Genomic DNA, 16,904 nt, shown 5'->3' with positions numbered 1-16,904 from the left:
GTACACTTTCCCCTCAGAGATCCTCACGGGCCGACTCCGCATCAAATGAGTCACCCCCTCAAATTCGGGCTCCACATCTATCCCTCCAAATGCCTTGAATATGACAAGATGCAAGGGCCAGGGTACAGCTGGAAGGCAGGTTCTTTGAAAAAAGACTTCATTTCCCAAAAGGCTCAGCGCCTGCGGGGGTCGCAGGGGACCACAGGAAATGCGAGCCCCCTTCGCCGGCTGGAGGCGGGCTTTCGGGATCGCGCAGTGCATGCATGGAGGCGCGTCCCCGGAAGTACGGAGGCCAAACGCAAACAGACCAGAAGGAAGAGACGCCCCACTCTTGCTACGGTGGCCTGAAAGGAGTGGCGAAGGCGGTGCAATAAAATTTATTTCTGGGACTCACAGTTGTGATGTCTTTCAAGAGAGAGGGGGACGATTGGAGTCAACTCAATGTGCTCAAAGTAAGTGCGAGAGGGGAGCGTCTAGAGCAGCTTCCGCTGCCTTCTGAAGGCCGTGAAGGAGTTGTTTTGCTGCTCTGGCAACAGATTGGGGGCCGGGAGGGAGTCAGTCAACTAGTGCTGGGCTGTGACCCCTTCTTCGCTCTATGATCTCTGTTCTCTCCATGGTCTTTAGTCCATCTGAGTCCTTGTACCTGTCATCTCCCTGCCACCCCTTCCGCCTATCCCGCTTATCCGTCCGGACTTCTCCCTCTTCCGTCTGCAGAAGCGAAGAGTCGGCGACCTGCTGGCCAGTTATATACCGGAGGATGAGGCGCTGATGCTACGGGATGGACGGTGAGGGCCAGAGTGGATCAAATCTGAGGGCTCTGCGATTAGAGGCTCAATAAACTTTTGTTATTAAGGAGAGCGGGAGTATCTAAGATTTTTTGGTGTGGAGTGAGGGACAGGGATGTGGGTGGTAGAAATTGGGATAGTTGGGAGTAGGGCTTTGGAAAGTATTGCTAGGACTGGTTGGGACCTACGGCAAAGACTCCACTCCCCAGGGACTATTGATATTCTCCTCTTCAGCTTTGCTTGTGCCATCTGTCCCCACCGACCTGTACTGGACACCCTGACCATGCTGACTGCCCACCGTGCAGGCAAGAAACATCTGTCCAGTAAGTTTGCAGGAAGAAAGGGGATAGAGAATAAACCCTTAAGTCCTCCCGTACACCAGAAGGCTGTGGGTTAGATTTTCGGTCGTACGTAGGTTGCGGGTTTGATCCCCAGTCGGTGTGGCGGGTGTGGGAGGCAACTAACTGATCAATATTTATGTTTCACATGGATTTTTCTCTCTCTCCCTCTCCCTTCCTCTCTCTCTAAAACAATAAATAAATTTTAAAAATCAATACAAACATATCCTCGGGTGAGGATTAAAAATATATATATTAAAAAAATAATAGCCCTGCCCTGTGGCTCAGTTGGTTGAGCTTCGTTCCTCCCATGCACCAGGAGGTTGCCGGTTAGATACCTGTTCAGGGTATATACCTGGGTTGCAGATTCGATCCTCAGTAGGGGGTGTGCAGATGGATATTTCTATCTCTCCCTTCCTCTCTCTATAATCAATAAAAACATATTTTTAAAAAAATAAAATGTATGCAGACTACTCATAGTGTTTTGCTTTTAATTCTCTTCCCTTTCTCCTCAGGCCTGCAGCTTTTCTATGGCAAGAAGCAGCCAGGAAAGGGAATGGAGCAGAATCCAAGACAGCAAAATGAATTGGAGAGGGAAGAGACCAAAAGAGAGGTAATCAGAGATGGAAGTGTGTGTTCCAGGGAGGACCATACTGCATAACTTAGGCTTGAAGTGTTATGGCTTCTAGGAAGAAGCTCTGACTCTTTCTTGCATCTCCATACCAGGCTCCTCTGTTAACCCAGACTCGACTTATCACCCAGAATGCTCTACATAGAGCTCCTCACTATAACAGTTGCTGTCGCCGGAAATACAGGTCTGTGGGGTGGGAAAGTTGGGTAGGGAGGAACAAAAGGAGATAAATAGATGTGTTTTTTTCCCCCATCACCATTTATCCCCCCTATACCCTCTTCCACCTTCATCCCCCCTCCCCCTGCAATCACCACACTGTTGTCCCTGTCAATGAGTTCTTCCCTCTTTTATTTTTGTTTTTGCTCAATCCCTCCACCATCCTAGCCTGCCATCCCTCCCACCATAGATGGTTCTTAAGTGATTGTTTTCCAAATTGTATTCTCAGGAACACTAGTGTTCTAGAGACGTTAACTGGCATTTCAGGAAAAAGAATTTTATGATTAAAAAAAAGTATGGGCCCTAGCCAGTTTGGCTCAGTGGTTAAAGTGTTGGCCTGCAGATCCAAGGGTCCTGGGTTTGATTCCAGCTAAAGGCACGTACCTCAGTGGCAGGCTCGTGGCAGTGGGGTGCATGCAGAGGCAACCAGTCGATGTGTTTCTCTCACATCAATGTTTCTCTCCCTTTCTCTTTTTCTTCCACTCTCTCTGAAAAGCAATGGAAAAAATATCCTCAGGTGAGGATAAAATAAATAAATAAAAATTTTAAAAAGTTTGGGAAATGGCACTTTGTAGGATTACAAAGTAGGATACTTTTGAAGAATAGTAACAGTATATTTTAAGGGCTCTACAAAGTCTTAAGGTAAAAAAATTTTTAAAATTTAACCTAGCCTTTTCTAAATTCATTTGATTACAAAAGCCTTTCTATGCAGGACATATTAATATCTTGAGGAACACAGTTTAGGAAGCATTGCTTTAAGGGGTTGGTAGACACAGGAGAGAGCCCTTTCCTTGACTGCTTTGACAGATTTTGATTCTGCTCTACCCAGGCCAGAAGCCCCTCGTTCCTCTGTCTCGCCTTCCCCTTTGCCACCCCCAGAGGTTGAACTCCAAAGTGGGAAGACCAGTAGGGACCCTGAGCCTGGGGCTGGCCCACAGGCTACGGAGTCAGCAAGTGTCTCATCCCCTGCACCTATGAGCCCCACGAGAAGACGAGCCCTGGATCGTTACCTCACCCTTCGAAGGTGAGTATGCAGAATCACTTTTCCCTTTTGTCCATGACCCTCCTCTTTGCAAACCTTCTTAATTGTTTTTTCCTTGTCCCACTGACTTCTCAATAAACCTTTCTTGACCAATTCTGTTTTCTCTGATGTTTCCAGCTCTGGATGGATTCCAGATGGACGAGGTCGATGGGTAAAAGATGAGAATGTTGAGTTTGACTCTGATGAGGAGGAACCCCCTGATCTCCCCTTGGACTGATACCCTCTTTCCCCATTTAATTCACAAATAAACTACAGCAGGCGCTGGGAGCCTAACTTTCCTCAAGTCTGGTTCCTTGTCCCACTTCAGGATTTCAGAGGTGTTCGTTCTCAGCCCAGCCAATCCTTCCCTGCAATGTACACAGCTGCCCATACTTCTAACCCCTCCCCCACCCTCTACCAAAGTCATGCCAAGCGTCAGCTGCATGCAGCCCGGTGCCCTATTAATAAGTCTGTCAGAAAGAGGTCTTTGCCCTTCATGTTGTCTGCCTTCTTCACTACCTCCACTCAAAATCCTTCCTCCTTCAAATCACATGAGGATTGTGGGTAGAAACGGGGGGGGGGGTCTGGCCACATCTGGAAACAGGGCTGAGGCTAGGTATTCTGTGAAAGTAGAAGAGACTAAAGGCATTGACAGGATTATGGGGAACACCAAGGGAAGGAGCTCCCCCACCTCTTCCAAGTAACTTGAACCTCCCTGTTGATCCCCAGAGTATAAATAATCCCCAGATGAACTGGCAGTAACCCTTGGGGGTTAGCGCCAAGATTTCCACCCCAAAGCCCAAGAAAGGAGGCAGGCAGAGTGGAGAGAAGGACCTTTATTTACAGGAAAGGGGGATAGAGAAGGATATAAGCATTCTGGGCTCCCAGCTCTAGATGGTAAAGGCAAAGGTAGTGTTATCTCTTTTTTTGCTGGCGACCTGTAAAAGAGGAAGAGTAAACACAAGTTTTGTTCCATCTCTTGCTTTCTGCAAAGGTGGTCTTCTCCCAGTTCCTTGACCAGACTCGTAAAGAGTTAATATCTTAGGCCACAAAACATGTCCATGTCACATTAATAAAACAAAATAAGAAATGACAACAAAAATACTATGTTTCCAAACAGGTATGTCTAGCTTCCTTTCCACTTCTCTGCAGGTGTATATTTGGGGCAGGTGAACTTCTCAATCTAATTTCTGACCACTTATGGGATTTGAACTTCTTATGAGAATATCACTTTGGCAGCACCCCCGGCTGTTAGTTACTAAGTCAGCTTTCAGGACTATCCCCCAGCTTCTGCACCTACTTGACCCTCCCCCCAATACCATGTCTGCAGTTACTCACGTAGTTCATTGTTCCGGGTCATGGCCTGAGCTGCCCGAGCTCGTGGCCCCTGCTGTGTAAAATGGTAGCCGAAGCGGACGATGGAGGGACACTGTTCAAGCACGGTGGCCATCTCCATCTCCACTGCATCACCAGGCCACTGGCGCTGGGGGAGGCAGAAATGAAAGCTGTCAGCTACGCTCTCTGGGTTGTTCACTTCCAGACCACCCACCCTTTGGGAGGTCGAGAGGCTTGTTTCTCCAGAATGGGTGATGAGAGGTGCTGATTTGGCTCCAGTCATAGAAACAATAAAGGAAAATCAAACAAGATCAAATGAGATCTTGACCCAGTGGCTGCCCCAGGGAGGAGACTCAGTGAGTATTTGCTGAATGCAAAGCCCAAGGGAAGGGAATGCTGACCTGGTTGTCTACACGGAGTTCAGTGAGTGTGGCATTTTCCCGAACTGCCTTCAGCACAGCCATGAGCCCTGTGCTGCTAATGAAGTTGGATTCAATGTTCAGACTCTGGAGGCTACGATTCTCACGCAACATGTCAGCCACCGCCTGGGTAGTAGGGACTTGGGTTAGGATTAGGGAACAGTTTCACAGATAACTGAGGAGAGAAAGAACAGGAGCGAGAGGGAAACACAGCTCTTTGAGACAAGTCCTTGAGGAGCTGTAGGTGGGGCAAGGAGAGATGGAAGTAAGGGTAGGTAGTAGGGGAAGCAGGGAGATTAAGTGTGCAGTGGAGTTGGGGATGGTTGAGAGGGTTGTGGCTCTTTGGGAAGATATGACTTCTGAGCTGTGAGCCATAGGACTGAGGGTAGGAGTCTCCATCAGGGCTACCCTAATAGAGCATGATGGGAATAGCAACCCCAGCACAACCCTTTATTATGACAGCCCTGCCAGAGATACATGTCAAGTTATGGGGAGAGGGCTAGGGATAACAACCAGCCTTACGTTGGCAATGGGGTCACCACTCTTTGTGGCCACCAGACTGAAGCTCCGGACATGGGTATTTGCCTTCATGGCCTCACACAGTTCAGTTAGGATGGGTATTGGGATGTCCTGTCAGAGGGGAACAGGAGATGGTAGGCTAAGGAACTCATATATCAGCAGTTATCCCAGTGTCATTATTTGAAGGATGGGGGTCAAATACCTGTATATTATTGAGGTTCACCTCCTCCAGCTCCTTGTCATTACTTCGAACACTCTTTAGTATCTCCTCAATGTTTGTGGGATTTGGGGGCTCATCTGGCACTGGCTTATACTTGTCAGGCTGCACCACACCTGTGGGTGAGGGTAGGAAGGAAACCCTGTGTTCCCTACAACCTCCTCCCTGTTGGTTCTCTTATCATTTATGCACATGTCTTCTCCCCGATTCACCTGTTTCATCCTTTGCTACCTTTCCTGACTCTGGGACTGCCTGCCAAGAGCCCTAGGGGCCATGCTCCCAAACATACTCACTGCTAATGCCTTCAGTATTGCAGATTTCTCCACTGCAGATGGCATCATAATATTGCTTGTTGCTCATCAGTGTGTACATGCCCAGAATTGCTGGAAAGAGTAAGGAGAGGGGGGACAAGGAATGAGAAGGAATTTGTTCCAAGCCACCCCTCTTACCTCATTCTGAATCTGTTGCATCTTTTCTCCCAAAGAAGTTCCCCCTCCCTTGGCCCCAGGGGTCCCTTCCATAAATTGCTTAAGGCAGTAGGTTTTAAAATATTGAGACAGGACTAAAGGAATGTCCCTAAGGAGCCACTAGAGGGTGAGGAAGTCTATCAGACTTCCTCCTGTTTTCAGCCAGAATATTTTTACTTTTATTTGCTTTATAATCCCTGTAAAATTGCCCTTGAGATACTAACTTATTAAATTAAAAAATGGTCCTAGCTGGTTTGGCTCAGTGGTTAGAGCGCCAGCCCTCAGACTGAAGAGTCCCAGGTTCGATTCCAGCCGAGTGCACACACCTTGGTTGTAGGCTCAATCCCCAGCCCCTGTTGGGAGCGTACGGGAGGCAACCAATTGATGTGTCTCTCTAACATTGGTGTCTCTCTTTCTCTCTCTCTCTCTCCCTCTCCCTCTCTCTCTCTCTGCCCCTTCCACTCTCTCTGAAAAGCAATGGAAAAAATATCCTTGGGTGAGGATTTAAAAAAAAAAGAATGAATAACATGAACAAGCAAATGAAAATTAAAAACCACCACCTGAGGTTTTCTCAAACATCCGTGTCCTGGTTCAGGGCCTTCCCCATTAATCACATGTGATGAATAGGACCCCCTGCCCCTGATCTTCCCACCATCCTAAACTTCCCACAGCTGCCTACCTGCAATATCACACATTTCAGCATCTGTGGCATTGGCCAGTGCCTCCTCCAGCTCAGGCTCCAGAGTGATCTGCTCCTGTGCTGGAATTTCCCTTTTGGGCTGAATATATGGTTTCCCTGATGGGAAGAGGAAGGATGGTTCAGGTAGAGGTCATTTCTGCTAAGATCCAGGCCTCCAGCTTTCTTTGCTTCTCCAGGTTTCAGAATGCTGGGTCACTAGGGGACACTGGAAAGCCTGAATCCTCTACAAGCTCAGGACTCCTGTGTCCCTTGATCTTTTATAATAGCTGAAGAGTGCAAGCTGGCATGCAGGTATCAGAGCAGCGGAGTCCCCAAGCAGCTAGGAGCTGGCAGGTGAGAGGGAAGTTGGAGAGGGGACATGTGAGATACAGCCATTTGGGTTCCAGGAGGCATGGATGTTAGGGTCTCCATACCCTTCTTCTCGCCTGTGAAGGGCACCAAGTCATCACGTTCTTTGACCTCTAGTGCCTCCTGCTCCAGGTACTGCAAAAGGGCCTCTCGGTCCAGTGGCCCTGTTGGGCTCTTCTTTGTCTGGTCACGTTGTCTTAGTCCAGCTGGCAGGAGCATGTTCTTAGGGATGAGTTTTGGGGAGCAAGTCAGACCACCCTCTGACCTGGGGCACCTCCAGGGCTCCCTAAAACATCTCCAGACACCTTTTCCCTGGTCCTCTTGGGACTCCAGGCCCTGTAGGTAGCCCTGGTCTCAGCCGCCCGGGGCCCTGTATCTTTCCCCAAATGCCTGGGGACTGCCCCAGGTTCCTTGTGCTAGAGCCCCTACCTCGGGGTCCATCTCTTGTAGCTCGCAGTCCAGCTGCTCTAGCTCCTCGGGGCTCAAGGTCCTTAGGATCTCATCTTCATCTATGTCTCTGTATTTCTCCAGTTCCTTCAGATACGATGACATGATGGCCCCCACCCCCTCCCCACAGTGTAGCACTCACAGAGCCTGGGGAACATGGGGAAAGTGGTTGGACAATGGAAAGACCTACATGGACAAACATAGTAGGGACACAGAGACCAGCTAGGGAGAACAATAAACTGGATGCCTTAAGGTTAGAAATCTAGTTGGGCATGGGAAGATGGGGGAAAGTTAGGGTTAGTTAGAACCAGAGCCTCCTTCCTGCTTCCCCAGCTTTCAGTTGCTCTGGACGAGGATCCCAGGATCCAGGCTAGACTTGCCTTCCCACTATATGACGGAGAAATCCTGGCGGCACCCCTCCCCTTTACCTCGCCCATTGGGCCTCCTGACCTAACACAGCTGCCTGGAGCCCTGCCAACACTGTTGGCCCCAGGCCCAGTTCTATTGAAAGGAGGGAGGGGGCAGAGAACTCCAGGGATATTCTCCCTCTCTTCCCCATAATCCAGTCTTTTTCCTAAACTGGTTTAAGAAAGCAAGGATTGGGGGAGGAGGGGTAGGGAAACGATTCTCTTATCCCACCCCCATTTCTTCTTTTATTTTAGGGGATCAAGATCTCACTATGTTTGCTAAAGCTCTAAATCCTAAGGGAAAGCAAGGGCACAGAGAAGCTGGGGGAGCGGGTACTTCCAGGTTGGGGGAAGGGTGGAATGGCCTCAGGAGGAGGGGCTGAGTCCCCATAATTTGTCCCTGGCTTTGGACAGGAAGGTGACACCAGACCAATGGGTGGGAAATGCTTTCTAAATGGGATAGTTTCTTTAAAAGCAGTGGGAGAATTAAACTTACACAATCTTTTACAATATGAAAAATACACATAAGCTACACATACACGTCATGCTTAATAGGAAAAAGCCAGAAAGTGTGTGATATTTACATTGACAATATAAACTACACAGTTAAAGGCTATGACGGACAGTAGCAGAAACATACACTGAGTGACAGAGAGACACACTTTGTATTATTCCCAATAGGAGCCACTCTTCCCATCTCCCACCAGGCTCTGACCCATAAGCCCCCTGCCTTCCCCACCTACCAGTCCTGATGGCCACTTCCCTCACCTCCCCTTCTGTCGGTCAGTCTGTCTGTTCTACTGGAGCACTGTCCCTGCGGCAGGAGGAGCCCAGTGCCCGGGTGTGGGGGGAAAGGGTGGGGGAACAGTGAGCTCAGCATTTTATTATTTTAGCTCTGGCCAGGTGGGGGTAGTGGGAGATCACATATACACAGCCCCCATACTCTGCCCAGCCCTGAGAGCCTCTAGTGGCCACTAACAGCCATGACACCTCCTCCTTTTCTCTTCATACAAGCCTAAGCCCTAGAAACTGGAGTTCTACGAGAATCAGGTAATTCTTATTTGGTGTCTGCTATACTTAAGGTAGTGACTATAAGCTGATATAAAGGTGAGTATAAGGACTTTGTTTTGGTGTCTAATTTTAGTGTTTATAATCTAGTTGGAGGAATGAATACCTTACAATTTAAGAATGGCAGCTCCCTGACCAGGTAGCTCAGTTGGTTAGAGCATCATCTTGATACACCAAGGTTGCAGTTTCAATCCCCAGTCAGGGCACATGTAAGAATCAACCAACCAATGCATAAATAAGTGGAACAACAAATCAATGTTTCTCTCTCTCTCAACTCAATCAATAAAATAATAAATAAAAAGGATAGCTGATTGCCCTGGCTGGTGTGGCTCAGTTGGTTGGGTGTCGTCTCATGCACCGAGGGGTGCTGGTTAGATTCCTGGTCAGGGCATATGCCCAGGTTGCGGGCTCGATCCCCAGCAGGGGGTGTGTAGGAGGCAGCTGATAGATGTTCCACTCTCACATCGGTTTCTCTCTCTTTTCCTCTCTCTCTAAAAACCAATAATAAATAAGTAAATAAATAAAAGGGCAGCTCATGATAAATGCTGTTAAACAAATATAAAGACCCATATATACTCAGACATTTACAAATACTTCTAGCTCCCAATCCTAGATTAGACACCAGACAAAAGGATCTTTCTATTTTATTAGATTAAAAAACACAAACAAAACCAGTAGGAACTAGGGGAAAAGATGGTGAAAGAAATATAGAAAAGGGCTGGGCAAAGATTATAGATGACAAAGGGAGAAACAAGGAGAGGAAGGAGAACATTGAGAGCCCAAGTCAGGGCAGGAAACAGGTTTCCAAGGACTAAACATCTCTTCATTTGATGACAATTTTCTGGCGCAAGGCTCGAGGCCCAGAGCCAGGGAGGGGCTCAGGAGGTGGTGGGCCAGGGCCCAGGGCTGAGGCAGTGGGTGGCAGTCCATGGGCAGTGATGTACTTCTTGTAAGCCTCACGAATGATCTTGAAGGCTCGAGCAGTGGCGTAGGGTATGTCTGTAACAGGGTCACGGTATAGGGCTGGACGATGGGTAACTGGGCAGACCTCCCGAACAGGGACCTTTGGGGGCCGCACTTGGGGAAACCATTCCTCAAATGTTGCATCATCACTAAAAGTGATGAAGGTACGTGAGCAGCGAGCAGGAGGGACAACAGGTCCAGTCCCAGCACGGGGAGTCAATGCAGAAGCCGTAGGAGCAGGATCAAGCCTGAGGGAAAAGACAGAGAAAAATACAAAGAGCTGAAAGAGAAAACAACAGATAAAGAGATCAGAGAGTTAAGGAAAGAGGAAGAGGAGGCAGAGTGATGGCAACATTCTGCAAGAAACTATTAAGTGACAGATGGGAGCCCTGGCATGCGGGGCTCAGTTGGCTGGGCGTCATCCCATGCACCGAAAGGTTGTCAGTTCGATTCCCAGTCAGGGCACATACCCATGTTTCAGGTTCTATCCCTGGTCAGGGTGCATGTGGGGGGCAACCAATCGATTTTTCTCTCGCATTGATGTTTCTCTCTCTCTCTTCTCCCTCTTCCTTCCTCTCTCTAAAATCAGTAAAAACATATTTTTTTAAACCATGACAGATGGGAAAGAAAGCTAGGCTGGATGGAAAACAGAAAAGAGGAAGAGGCTGAAAGGGAAAGAAATAAGGAGCAGAAGGGAAGAAGAACCTGAAAGCTATCCAAGCATCAGTGAGAGCTGTGCAAGGAAAGCAAGTGAAATGGGCTGAGAGAATACAGCTAAAGAAGGGAGACATCAGTTTTCCCTTTCCCACTTGAGAGTCACTCACCCTTCCACATCGACATTCTCTTCTTTAGGGCCTGGGTCCCCCAACAGTGGCACTGTCACAGAATGGTAGGTGATTACAGGCCCAGGGCACTTCCGCTTCTTGTGAACCTGCTTCTTTTTGTCAGCCTCAAGTCGCTCATACGTCTCTTCAGGGTCAAGAAAAGGAATGAGATGGCCAGTTCCCCCTCTTCCCATGCCCTGGTTCTGCCCTACAATCTCTCAATTATCTTCCTGGCTGTCTAGTCACTGCCGAACAAGCCAATTATGAAAGTCCTCTAGTCCTCTAGCATCTTCCACCTTATAAATTTTCTGCTCGCCCCTCTTGACATCCTCTTTACTCATTTCTCAAGTCCACTTGGCTCACTCACTTAGAACTGCAGGACTTCAGAGTTGGAAGGAACCCTTTGAGGAGCCTGGTCAATTCCCCAAATACTCCCCACATTTGCCCTGTCAACTAGCTCCCATCCAAAGCAGCACATTACATCTTTAGGCATCTCTAGTCATTACAGAGTTCTTCCCTATTAAGAGCTGAAATACACTTCCTGATGACAATTTTACCTGTTATTTCCCTATTCCACTGAATGAAAGTATGACCCAAAGTAAGCATATGAAATCTGCTGTTCCCTCAATTTCTCATGTACCTCTTATGATCTGAGACTCAGAACACCCTATAAAGAAATGTTTTTGTACTATACACAACTGTAGCACATAAACTGACGAGACTTAAAAAATGCTTTACTTTTAAGCAATTTATCTTATGAACTGACTGATTCTACTGAATTTCCAATTCTCCTGATTATTAAACTAGGCATTGCCACCCTATTTCGTGAAAAGGAAAGCAAGAGGCAAGCAGGTTAAGTAATTTGCCTGCAGTCTTATAGCAAGTGAACAGCAGAACCAGGATTTGAACTCAGTTCTATATAACTCTTACTTTACACTAAAGCACCTCAATAATACTTGTTCCTCAGAGCCTTTATAACTAACTAGTTCTTTGCTCCTTATCATTTACTATTCCCATTTTTTTCTTCAGATTTCCTTGTCCCAAATCTCCACCTTTTGAGTTCTTTAGGTCTTCCAGGTCTTAGTTTTTCTCATGTTCCTCAGCCCGTATACCCACTGTTCTCAAAACTACACACTGACCCAGTGAACGTAAGTTGAGCTCCTCTGTGATCTTGGCCTCCCTGAGCAGCTCCTCCTGGGTCAGTGGCCGCTCACAGTGGGGTCCCTTTCGCCGCCGTGACTGGCCCTGCCTTTCCTGTACACGCAGGAATGTTTGTCGAGTATGTTCAGCTGTAGATTGACGCATGGACTTCCGACCTGGGAAGGAAGTCAGAGAGGAAGAAATTAGTCCACCTCCTTTATTTTTTAATTTTAAAACTTTTTATTTGGAAATCATTTCAAACTTACAAAAAAAGTTGCAAGAATAGTACAAAGAACACCCATGAATTCTTTACCCATATCACCTACTATTAACATTTTGCCCCATTTGCATTCTGTATGTGTGTTATGTATTTTATTATTTCTGAATAATCAGAGTTAAGTTGCACCCCTAAATACTTCAGTGTAAATTTCCTAAGAATAAGGACTTTCCTTACATAATCATAGTACAGTTATCAACTTCAGTATATTTGACACTGATACAATACTTTCATCAGCACATTCCAGTATTGTCAATTGACCCAAATGTCCCCACTCACTGTCAGAGCCATCATCCTGTAGTTCTAGTGGTAGCAGTGCCTTCTCTTCTCGGGCCTTCTGAGAGCTAGCAGCTGGGGTGCTGACCTTTCGAGGCCTTAAGCTCTTGAGAGGCTCCTGGGGACAGAATGGAATCAGACACCAAGGGAAAGAGATGATGAGAAAGAAGATGAGAATCTTAAGAGAAAACGAGCACTGTAGGAAATGGGACTGGTGTGAGGAATACTGGGACCTGATGAAAGGGAGAATAGGAATTAAAGAAGTCCAAAAAACCAGGAAGTCCCCTGCACCTTATAGGCTTTGGTGACTACTCGGCGTTTCCTTCTTGGCTCTTCTGCTTCTCCATCACTGGATGGTTCATCCCCTTCATCGATGTCAAAGTCAGAGTCCACCTCATCCTCTGTGTCTGACTGATCCCCTTGATACTCATCATCTCCCGATTCCTGAGGACACAGAGAGACGAGGTTCTCACTGGCATTAGAGTCATTAACGCCCCTCAGAACAGAATCTCTTTGCTCTCTTTGATGAGGGCTGTCCCACTCTCCTTTCCATCTAGCCATTCATTTTCCTCAGGCAAGAAACCTTCCTAGCTGATGGCCTTTAGCTCTAGCACCACCCTTCCCAACATTAATTGACTGCTCTTTACCTGTAGCACACCATGTTAAGTGCTGGGGTACAAAAGGATATGTTCTGGTCTCTACCTTCAGGGGTTTTACAGTCTATTAGAGGGCAAGACATAATTATAAAAGTAAGTTGTAATACAAGGCAACATATATATATATTTTTTTTAAATCCTCACCCAAGGATATTTTTTTCCTTTGCTTTTCAGAGAGAGTGGAAGGAGGAGAGAGACAGAGAGAAATATCGATGTGAGAGAGATACATTGATTGGTTGCCTCCTACATGCACCCTGACCAGGGCCAGGGATCAAGCCTGCTACCGAGGTATGTGCCCTTGGCCAGAATCAAACCCGGGACCCTTCAGTCCAAGAGCCAACACTCTAATCACTGAGCCAAACCGGCTAGGGCACAAGGCAACATATAAAGTATCATCAGATGGCCATAAAATGTTACAGGTGTTCAGAGGAAGCCATACTTGTTATGGATTGGTAGCCTGGGAAGGTTTAAACAAAAAACAACACTGGGGGCAAAGGAGTTGACTGGGTGGGCACTGTGCCTCAAACATGTGGCTCTCTCTTCAATCAGTGATGCAGGCTAATGGGCTAATCTTGGTACACACACTGCCAAAGTAGGCAAATAACAGAGACAGTTGACACTCCAAGCCTGCCAGAGTTCTATCTTGCACTGATGACCATCATTTCCTCCCAATGATGTTTGTGAAAGACAACCTGGGAACACATTAATCCCCTCAGCTCTAACCTGGTATTAAGTCGTATCACCAAAGGGTAGTACTGTAGTTCAACTACACATTAGGTTAGTGCCCAATCAAAATGCTTTCAGCCCTGGCTGGTGTGGCTCAGTTGGTTACAGCATTGTCCCAAGCACCGAAGTTTGGGGTTCCATTCCTAGTCAGGGCACATACCCAGGTTTTGGGTTCGACCCCAGTCTGGGTGCATACAGAAGGCAACCCACTGATGTTTCTCTTTCCCTCTCTCTCTCTCTCTCTCTCTCTCTCTCTCATCAATGAAAAACATATCCTCAGGTGAGGATTAAGAAAAAAAACGCTTTACTAAGTAAGTTACCAATTTACTACCATTCCTTTGGCTTTTATTAAGGGTCATTAATAGACATGATTAGATAAGAGAATGATTTTACATCATCTACCAAACCCATTACTTTATATATCTTATATAAGGAGGGGAATTCTCCCTAGGATTTATTTATTTATTTATTTATTTATTTATTTATTTATTTATTTTTAAATATATCTGGACCCTAGGTCAACGCTCAACCGCTGAGCCACGCCCGGCCGGGCTCTCCCTAGGATTTAATGCTAACCAATTTAGTCTCTCTTAAAGAACGTATATGCTTCTTTCTTATTAAAATAAGAAATTCAGGATTTGACTGCCAGGGAGCTCACAGCTAAATTTAATATTAATTGCTATTACCATTTCAGCAGAGGATCCCGGTACTTATGATCTCTATTTTTACTGTTCTTACTTTTTGTTTATACGTACGCCTCCTTAAATCCTTTTTGGAAGCATGACGGGTGCATATTAAATAATGACTCGTAAAATGACAGGAATAGGATCATGGCTTTTGGAAGAGGGATGAGAAAGTTCTATTTTAAACTAGCTGGGTAGCGCTGTGTAAGTAATGACTCCCAATCAGTCACCATGTCCTGTGGATTCTACTGCCATAGTTTCACTTGAACCTTCCTGTTTCTTTACTCCTACTGTCCTCCTCAAACCATTCTCTTCATTACAGAGTAATCTTCTAAAGTACAAATTTCATCATCTTTTCAATACTCTGGATGAAGAGCAAAACTCCTTAACCCTAACATGGCTCACACGCCTCTACATGGTCTGGCCCATGACTACTTCCTCCATCCTTATCCATCTTTATTTTCCTTCCGGTTTGGAGAATGAGAGTGGATGTGCAGGTGGAGAACCAGGACCTCAGTGCCTTTACACATCTGCCCTTCCCCTTCCATGGAATAACCTTTCTTCTCCCCCAGTTCCCAATCCCACGGCTCTGCATCCAGCCAAGGCCTACTTTTCATACTGTCCTCAGCATAAACAACATGTCCCCCAGGGATACCCATCCTGACAACTTAGGCTCCCATGTTACCATAGCACCCTATGCTTACAACTTATTTTACTCCTTATCACAATGTTTTAAATGTTAATCCACCCCGGCCGGGCGTGGCTCAGCAGTTGAGCGTCGGCCTAGGATCCAGATCATGGTTCGATTCCCTGTCAGGGCACATGCCTGGTTGCGGGCTCGATCCCCAGTCGGGGGCGTGCAGGAGGCAGCCGATCAATGACTCTCTCATCATTGATGTTTCTCTCTCTCTCTCTCCCTCTTCCTTCCTCTCTCTGAAATCAATAAAGATATATATAAAAAAAGTTAATCCAGCTAGTTCCAAACTAGGGTCTGAAATATATAAGGACAAAGCTGTGGTGTGTTTTTTTTAATTTTTACTTTTGTTTTTTTTTTAATCCTCACTTGAGGATATGTTTATTGATTTTAGAGACGAAGAAAGGGAAGGAGGGTGAGAGTGAGTGAGTGAGAGACAGACAGACAGACAGACAGACAGGCATCAATGTGAGAGAGAAACATCAATAGGTTGCCTCCCCCATGCACCCAGACCAGGGATCCACCTCGCAGCCTAGATATGTGCCCTGACTGGGAATGCAGCCAGTAACCTTTTGGTGTGGGGGGACAATGTTCCAACCAACTGAACCACCCCGCCAGGTCAAAGCTGTGTTAATATTGTTTTCCTAGAGCGTATCACAATTAATGGCTTGCTCTAGGTGTTCCACATGTTTAAAGAATGGACAGATTCAATACAAATTTAACAAATGCCAACCCAATCCAGGCACTGGACTAGGCACTTGTATACTGTTGAACAAAACTCACTATCTCCAACCTAAAAAGCTTACAAACTAATACGAAAATATAAATAAGTAAGCAAACCAAATCTAATTACAAAGTGAAATGTTCTGTGAAGGAAATAAATGACACTTTTTAGGACAGTCAAGGAAGGGTTATCTAAAGAGACGTGTACACTGAGATGTTGAAGCTGAAAAAGGAGTAGGCTAAGCCCCTCTATTTTGGAGAGTGGGCCAACGGGTATACACGCGTGACTACGACATGACACGCGCGTTAGACGTCAGAAGTGCGGTGAGAGATGTAACCAGAGAAGTACACGGTAGGTTTCCACCTTACTCTGGGGTGCCCCCAGAGAGCTTCTCTATCCCTGCCCCGTCCAGGGCTCTCGTCCTTCTGGGACTCCACTGTATCTCCCTCCCCCGCCAATCCCGCCACCCTCGACTCGCTCACCCATCGCCCACCCCGTCTTGAGTACCAACTGCCAGGGCGCCTCTCTATTCCCCGCCCCGTTCTTTGTCCGAGGTTTCTCCCTTCAGGACTCCCCTTAGCTTCCTCCCCGCCCTCTTCCTGGGCCCGGGTCTTGCCTCCGTGAAACCCCCATAAGTCGTCTGGTAGAACTCATCTTCCTCTTCGGCCTCCAGGAGCCCAGAAAGCCGGTTCCCCGCAGTCTTCCGGGGGGCCCGGCCCCCAGCCAAACTCATACCGCCTACCGAGACTGCGCCGCCACCAGCGGCCCCTCACCCAGCGCTGTTCTCGGAGCTCGGCGCTCGACACCACCACCTGCGGGTGGCAGGCGGCAGCGGAAGCCGGCCGTCTCCAGGCAGAAGCAGCAGAGCGTCGAGGGGTTCGTAGTCCCGCCCCCTAAACTGGCTTTGCTCCTCAGCCCCGCCCACTCGCGGAGCTCCCAGCCCTGGCTCGTGCTCTGCTGCGTTGTGGAAATTCCACACGGTGACGCTCTCCTACTACCTTAAGTTCAGAATTTGGGCGTGAA

At 47.2% G+C, this 16,904-nt stretch overlaps 3 protein-coding genes across 3 annotated transcripts; 1 reads left to right on the top strand and 2 right to left on the bottom strand.

Moving 5' to 3' along the window:
- Positions 1-319: 319 nt before the first annotated feature.
- On the top strand, positions 320-3,285 carry SCNM1 (sodium channel modifier 1). Its single transcript, XM_016215580.2, has 7 exons — positions 320-452; positions 715-785; positions 1,020-1,108; positions 1,639-1,736; positions 1,850-1,938; positions 2,800-2,994; positions 3,130-3,285. Exons 1-7 carry the CDS (start codon positions 402-404, stop codon positions 3,227-3,229), a joined length of 693 nt encoding a protein of 230 aa, XP_016071066.1. The 5' UTR covers positions 320-401; the 3' UTR covers positions 3,230-3,285.
- A 527-nt stretch (positions 3,286-3,812) lies between these two features.
- TMOD4 (tropomodulin 4) lies at positions 3,813-8,518 on the bottom strand. Its single transcript, XM_016215579.2, has 9 exons — positions 7,426-8,518; positions 7,062-7,218; positions 6,628-6,744; positions 5,775-5,864; positions 5,467-5,597; positions 5,268-5,375; positions 4,728-4,871; positions 4,330-4,474; positions 3,813-3,929 (listed from the first exon to the last, which is right to left on the bottom strand). Exons 1-9 carry the CDS (start codon positions 7,546-7,548, stop codon positions 3,907-3,909), a joined length of 1,038 nt encoding a protein of 345 aa, XP_016071065.1. The 5' UTR covers positions 7,549-8,518; the 3' UTR covers positions 3,813-3,906.
- An 893-nt stretch (positions 8,519-9,411) lies between these two features.
- Positions 9,412-16,659, bottom strand: VPS72 (vacuolar protein sorting 72 homolog). The gene is made up of 6 exons (XM_016215582.2): positions 16,498-16,659; positions 12,690-12,842; positions 12,402-12,516; positions 11,845-12,021; positions 10,706-10,850; positions 9,412-10,129 (listed from the first exon to the last, which is right to left on the bottom strand). Exons 1-6 carry the CDS (start codon positions 16,612-16,614, stop codon positions 9,742-9,744), a joined length of 1,095 nt encoding a protein of 364 aa, XP_016071068.1. The 5' UTR covers positions 16,615-16,659; the 3' UTR covers positions 9,412-9,741.
- Positions 16,660-16,904: the final 245 nt, after the last annotated feature.

The sequence above is a fragment of the Miniopterus natalensis genome, chromosome 19 (assembly GCF_054644295.1).
Source record: "Miniopterus natalensis isolate mMinNat1 chromosome 19, mMinNat1.hap1, whole genome shotgun sequence".
Taxonomy (NCBI): domain Eukaryota; kingdom Metazoa; phylum Chordata; class Mammalia; order Chiroptera; family Miniopteridae; genus Miniopterus; species Miniopterus natalensis.
The sequence above is the reverse complement of the archived record's forward strand: the minus strand, read 5'-3'. Positions and strand labels throughout refer to the sequence as shown.

Bases quoted from the DNA above. Each gene is read 5' to 3' on its own strand.
- VPS72 (XM_016215582.2), bottom strand. From the start codon at position 16,614: ATGAGTTTGGCTGGGGGCCGGGCCCCCCGGAAGACTGCGGGGAACCGG. The intron at 12,843-16,497 runs GCAAGACCCGGG...CTGTGTCCTCAG, and splicing joins CTTATGGGGGTTTCACGGAG to GAATCGGGAGATGATGAGTA. The intron at 12,022-12,401 runs GTGAGTGGGGAC...CTTCCTTCCCAG, and splicing joins ACAGGATGATGGCTCTGACA to GTCGGAAGTCCATGCGTCAA.
- TMOD4 (XM_016215579.2), bottom strand. From the start codon at position 7,548: ATGTCATCGTATCTGAAGGAACTGGAGAAATACAGAGACATAGATGAA. The intron at 7,219-7,425 runs GTAGGGGCTCTA...CTCATCCCTAAG, and splicing joins TACAAGAGATGGACCCCGAG to AACATGCTCCTGCCAGCTGG. The intron at 5,865-6,627 runs GTAGGCAGCTGT...TACTCTTTCCAG, and splicing joins TGAAATGTGTGATATTGCAG to CAATTCTGGGCATGTACACA.
- SCNM1 (XM_016215580.2), top strand. From the start codon at position 402: ATGTCTTTCAAGAGAGAGGGGGACGATTGGAGTCAACTCAATGTGCTC. The intron at 1,109-1,638 runs GTAAGTTTGCAG...CTTTCTCCTCAG, and splicing joins AGGCAAGAAACATCTGTCCA to GCCTGCAGCTTTTCTATGGC. The intron at 2,995-3,129 runs GTGAGTATGCAG...TGATGTTTCCAG, and splicing joins CGTTACCTCACCCTTCGAAG to CTCTGGATGGATTCCAGATG.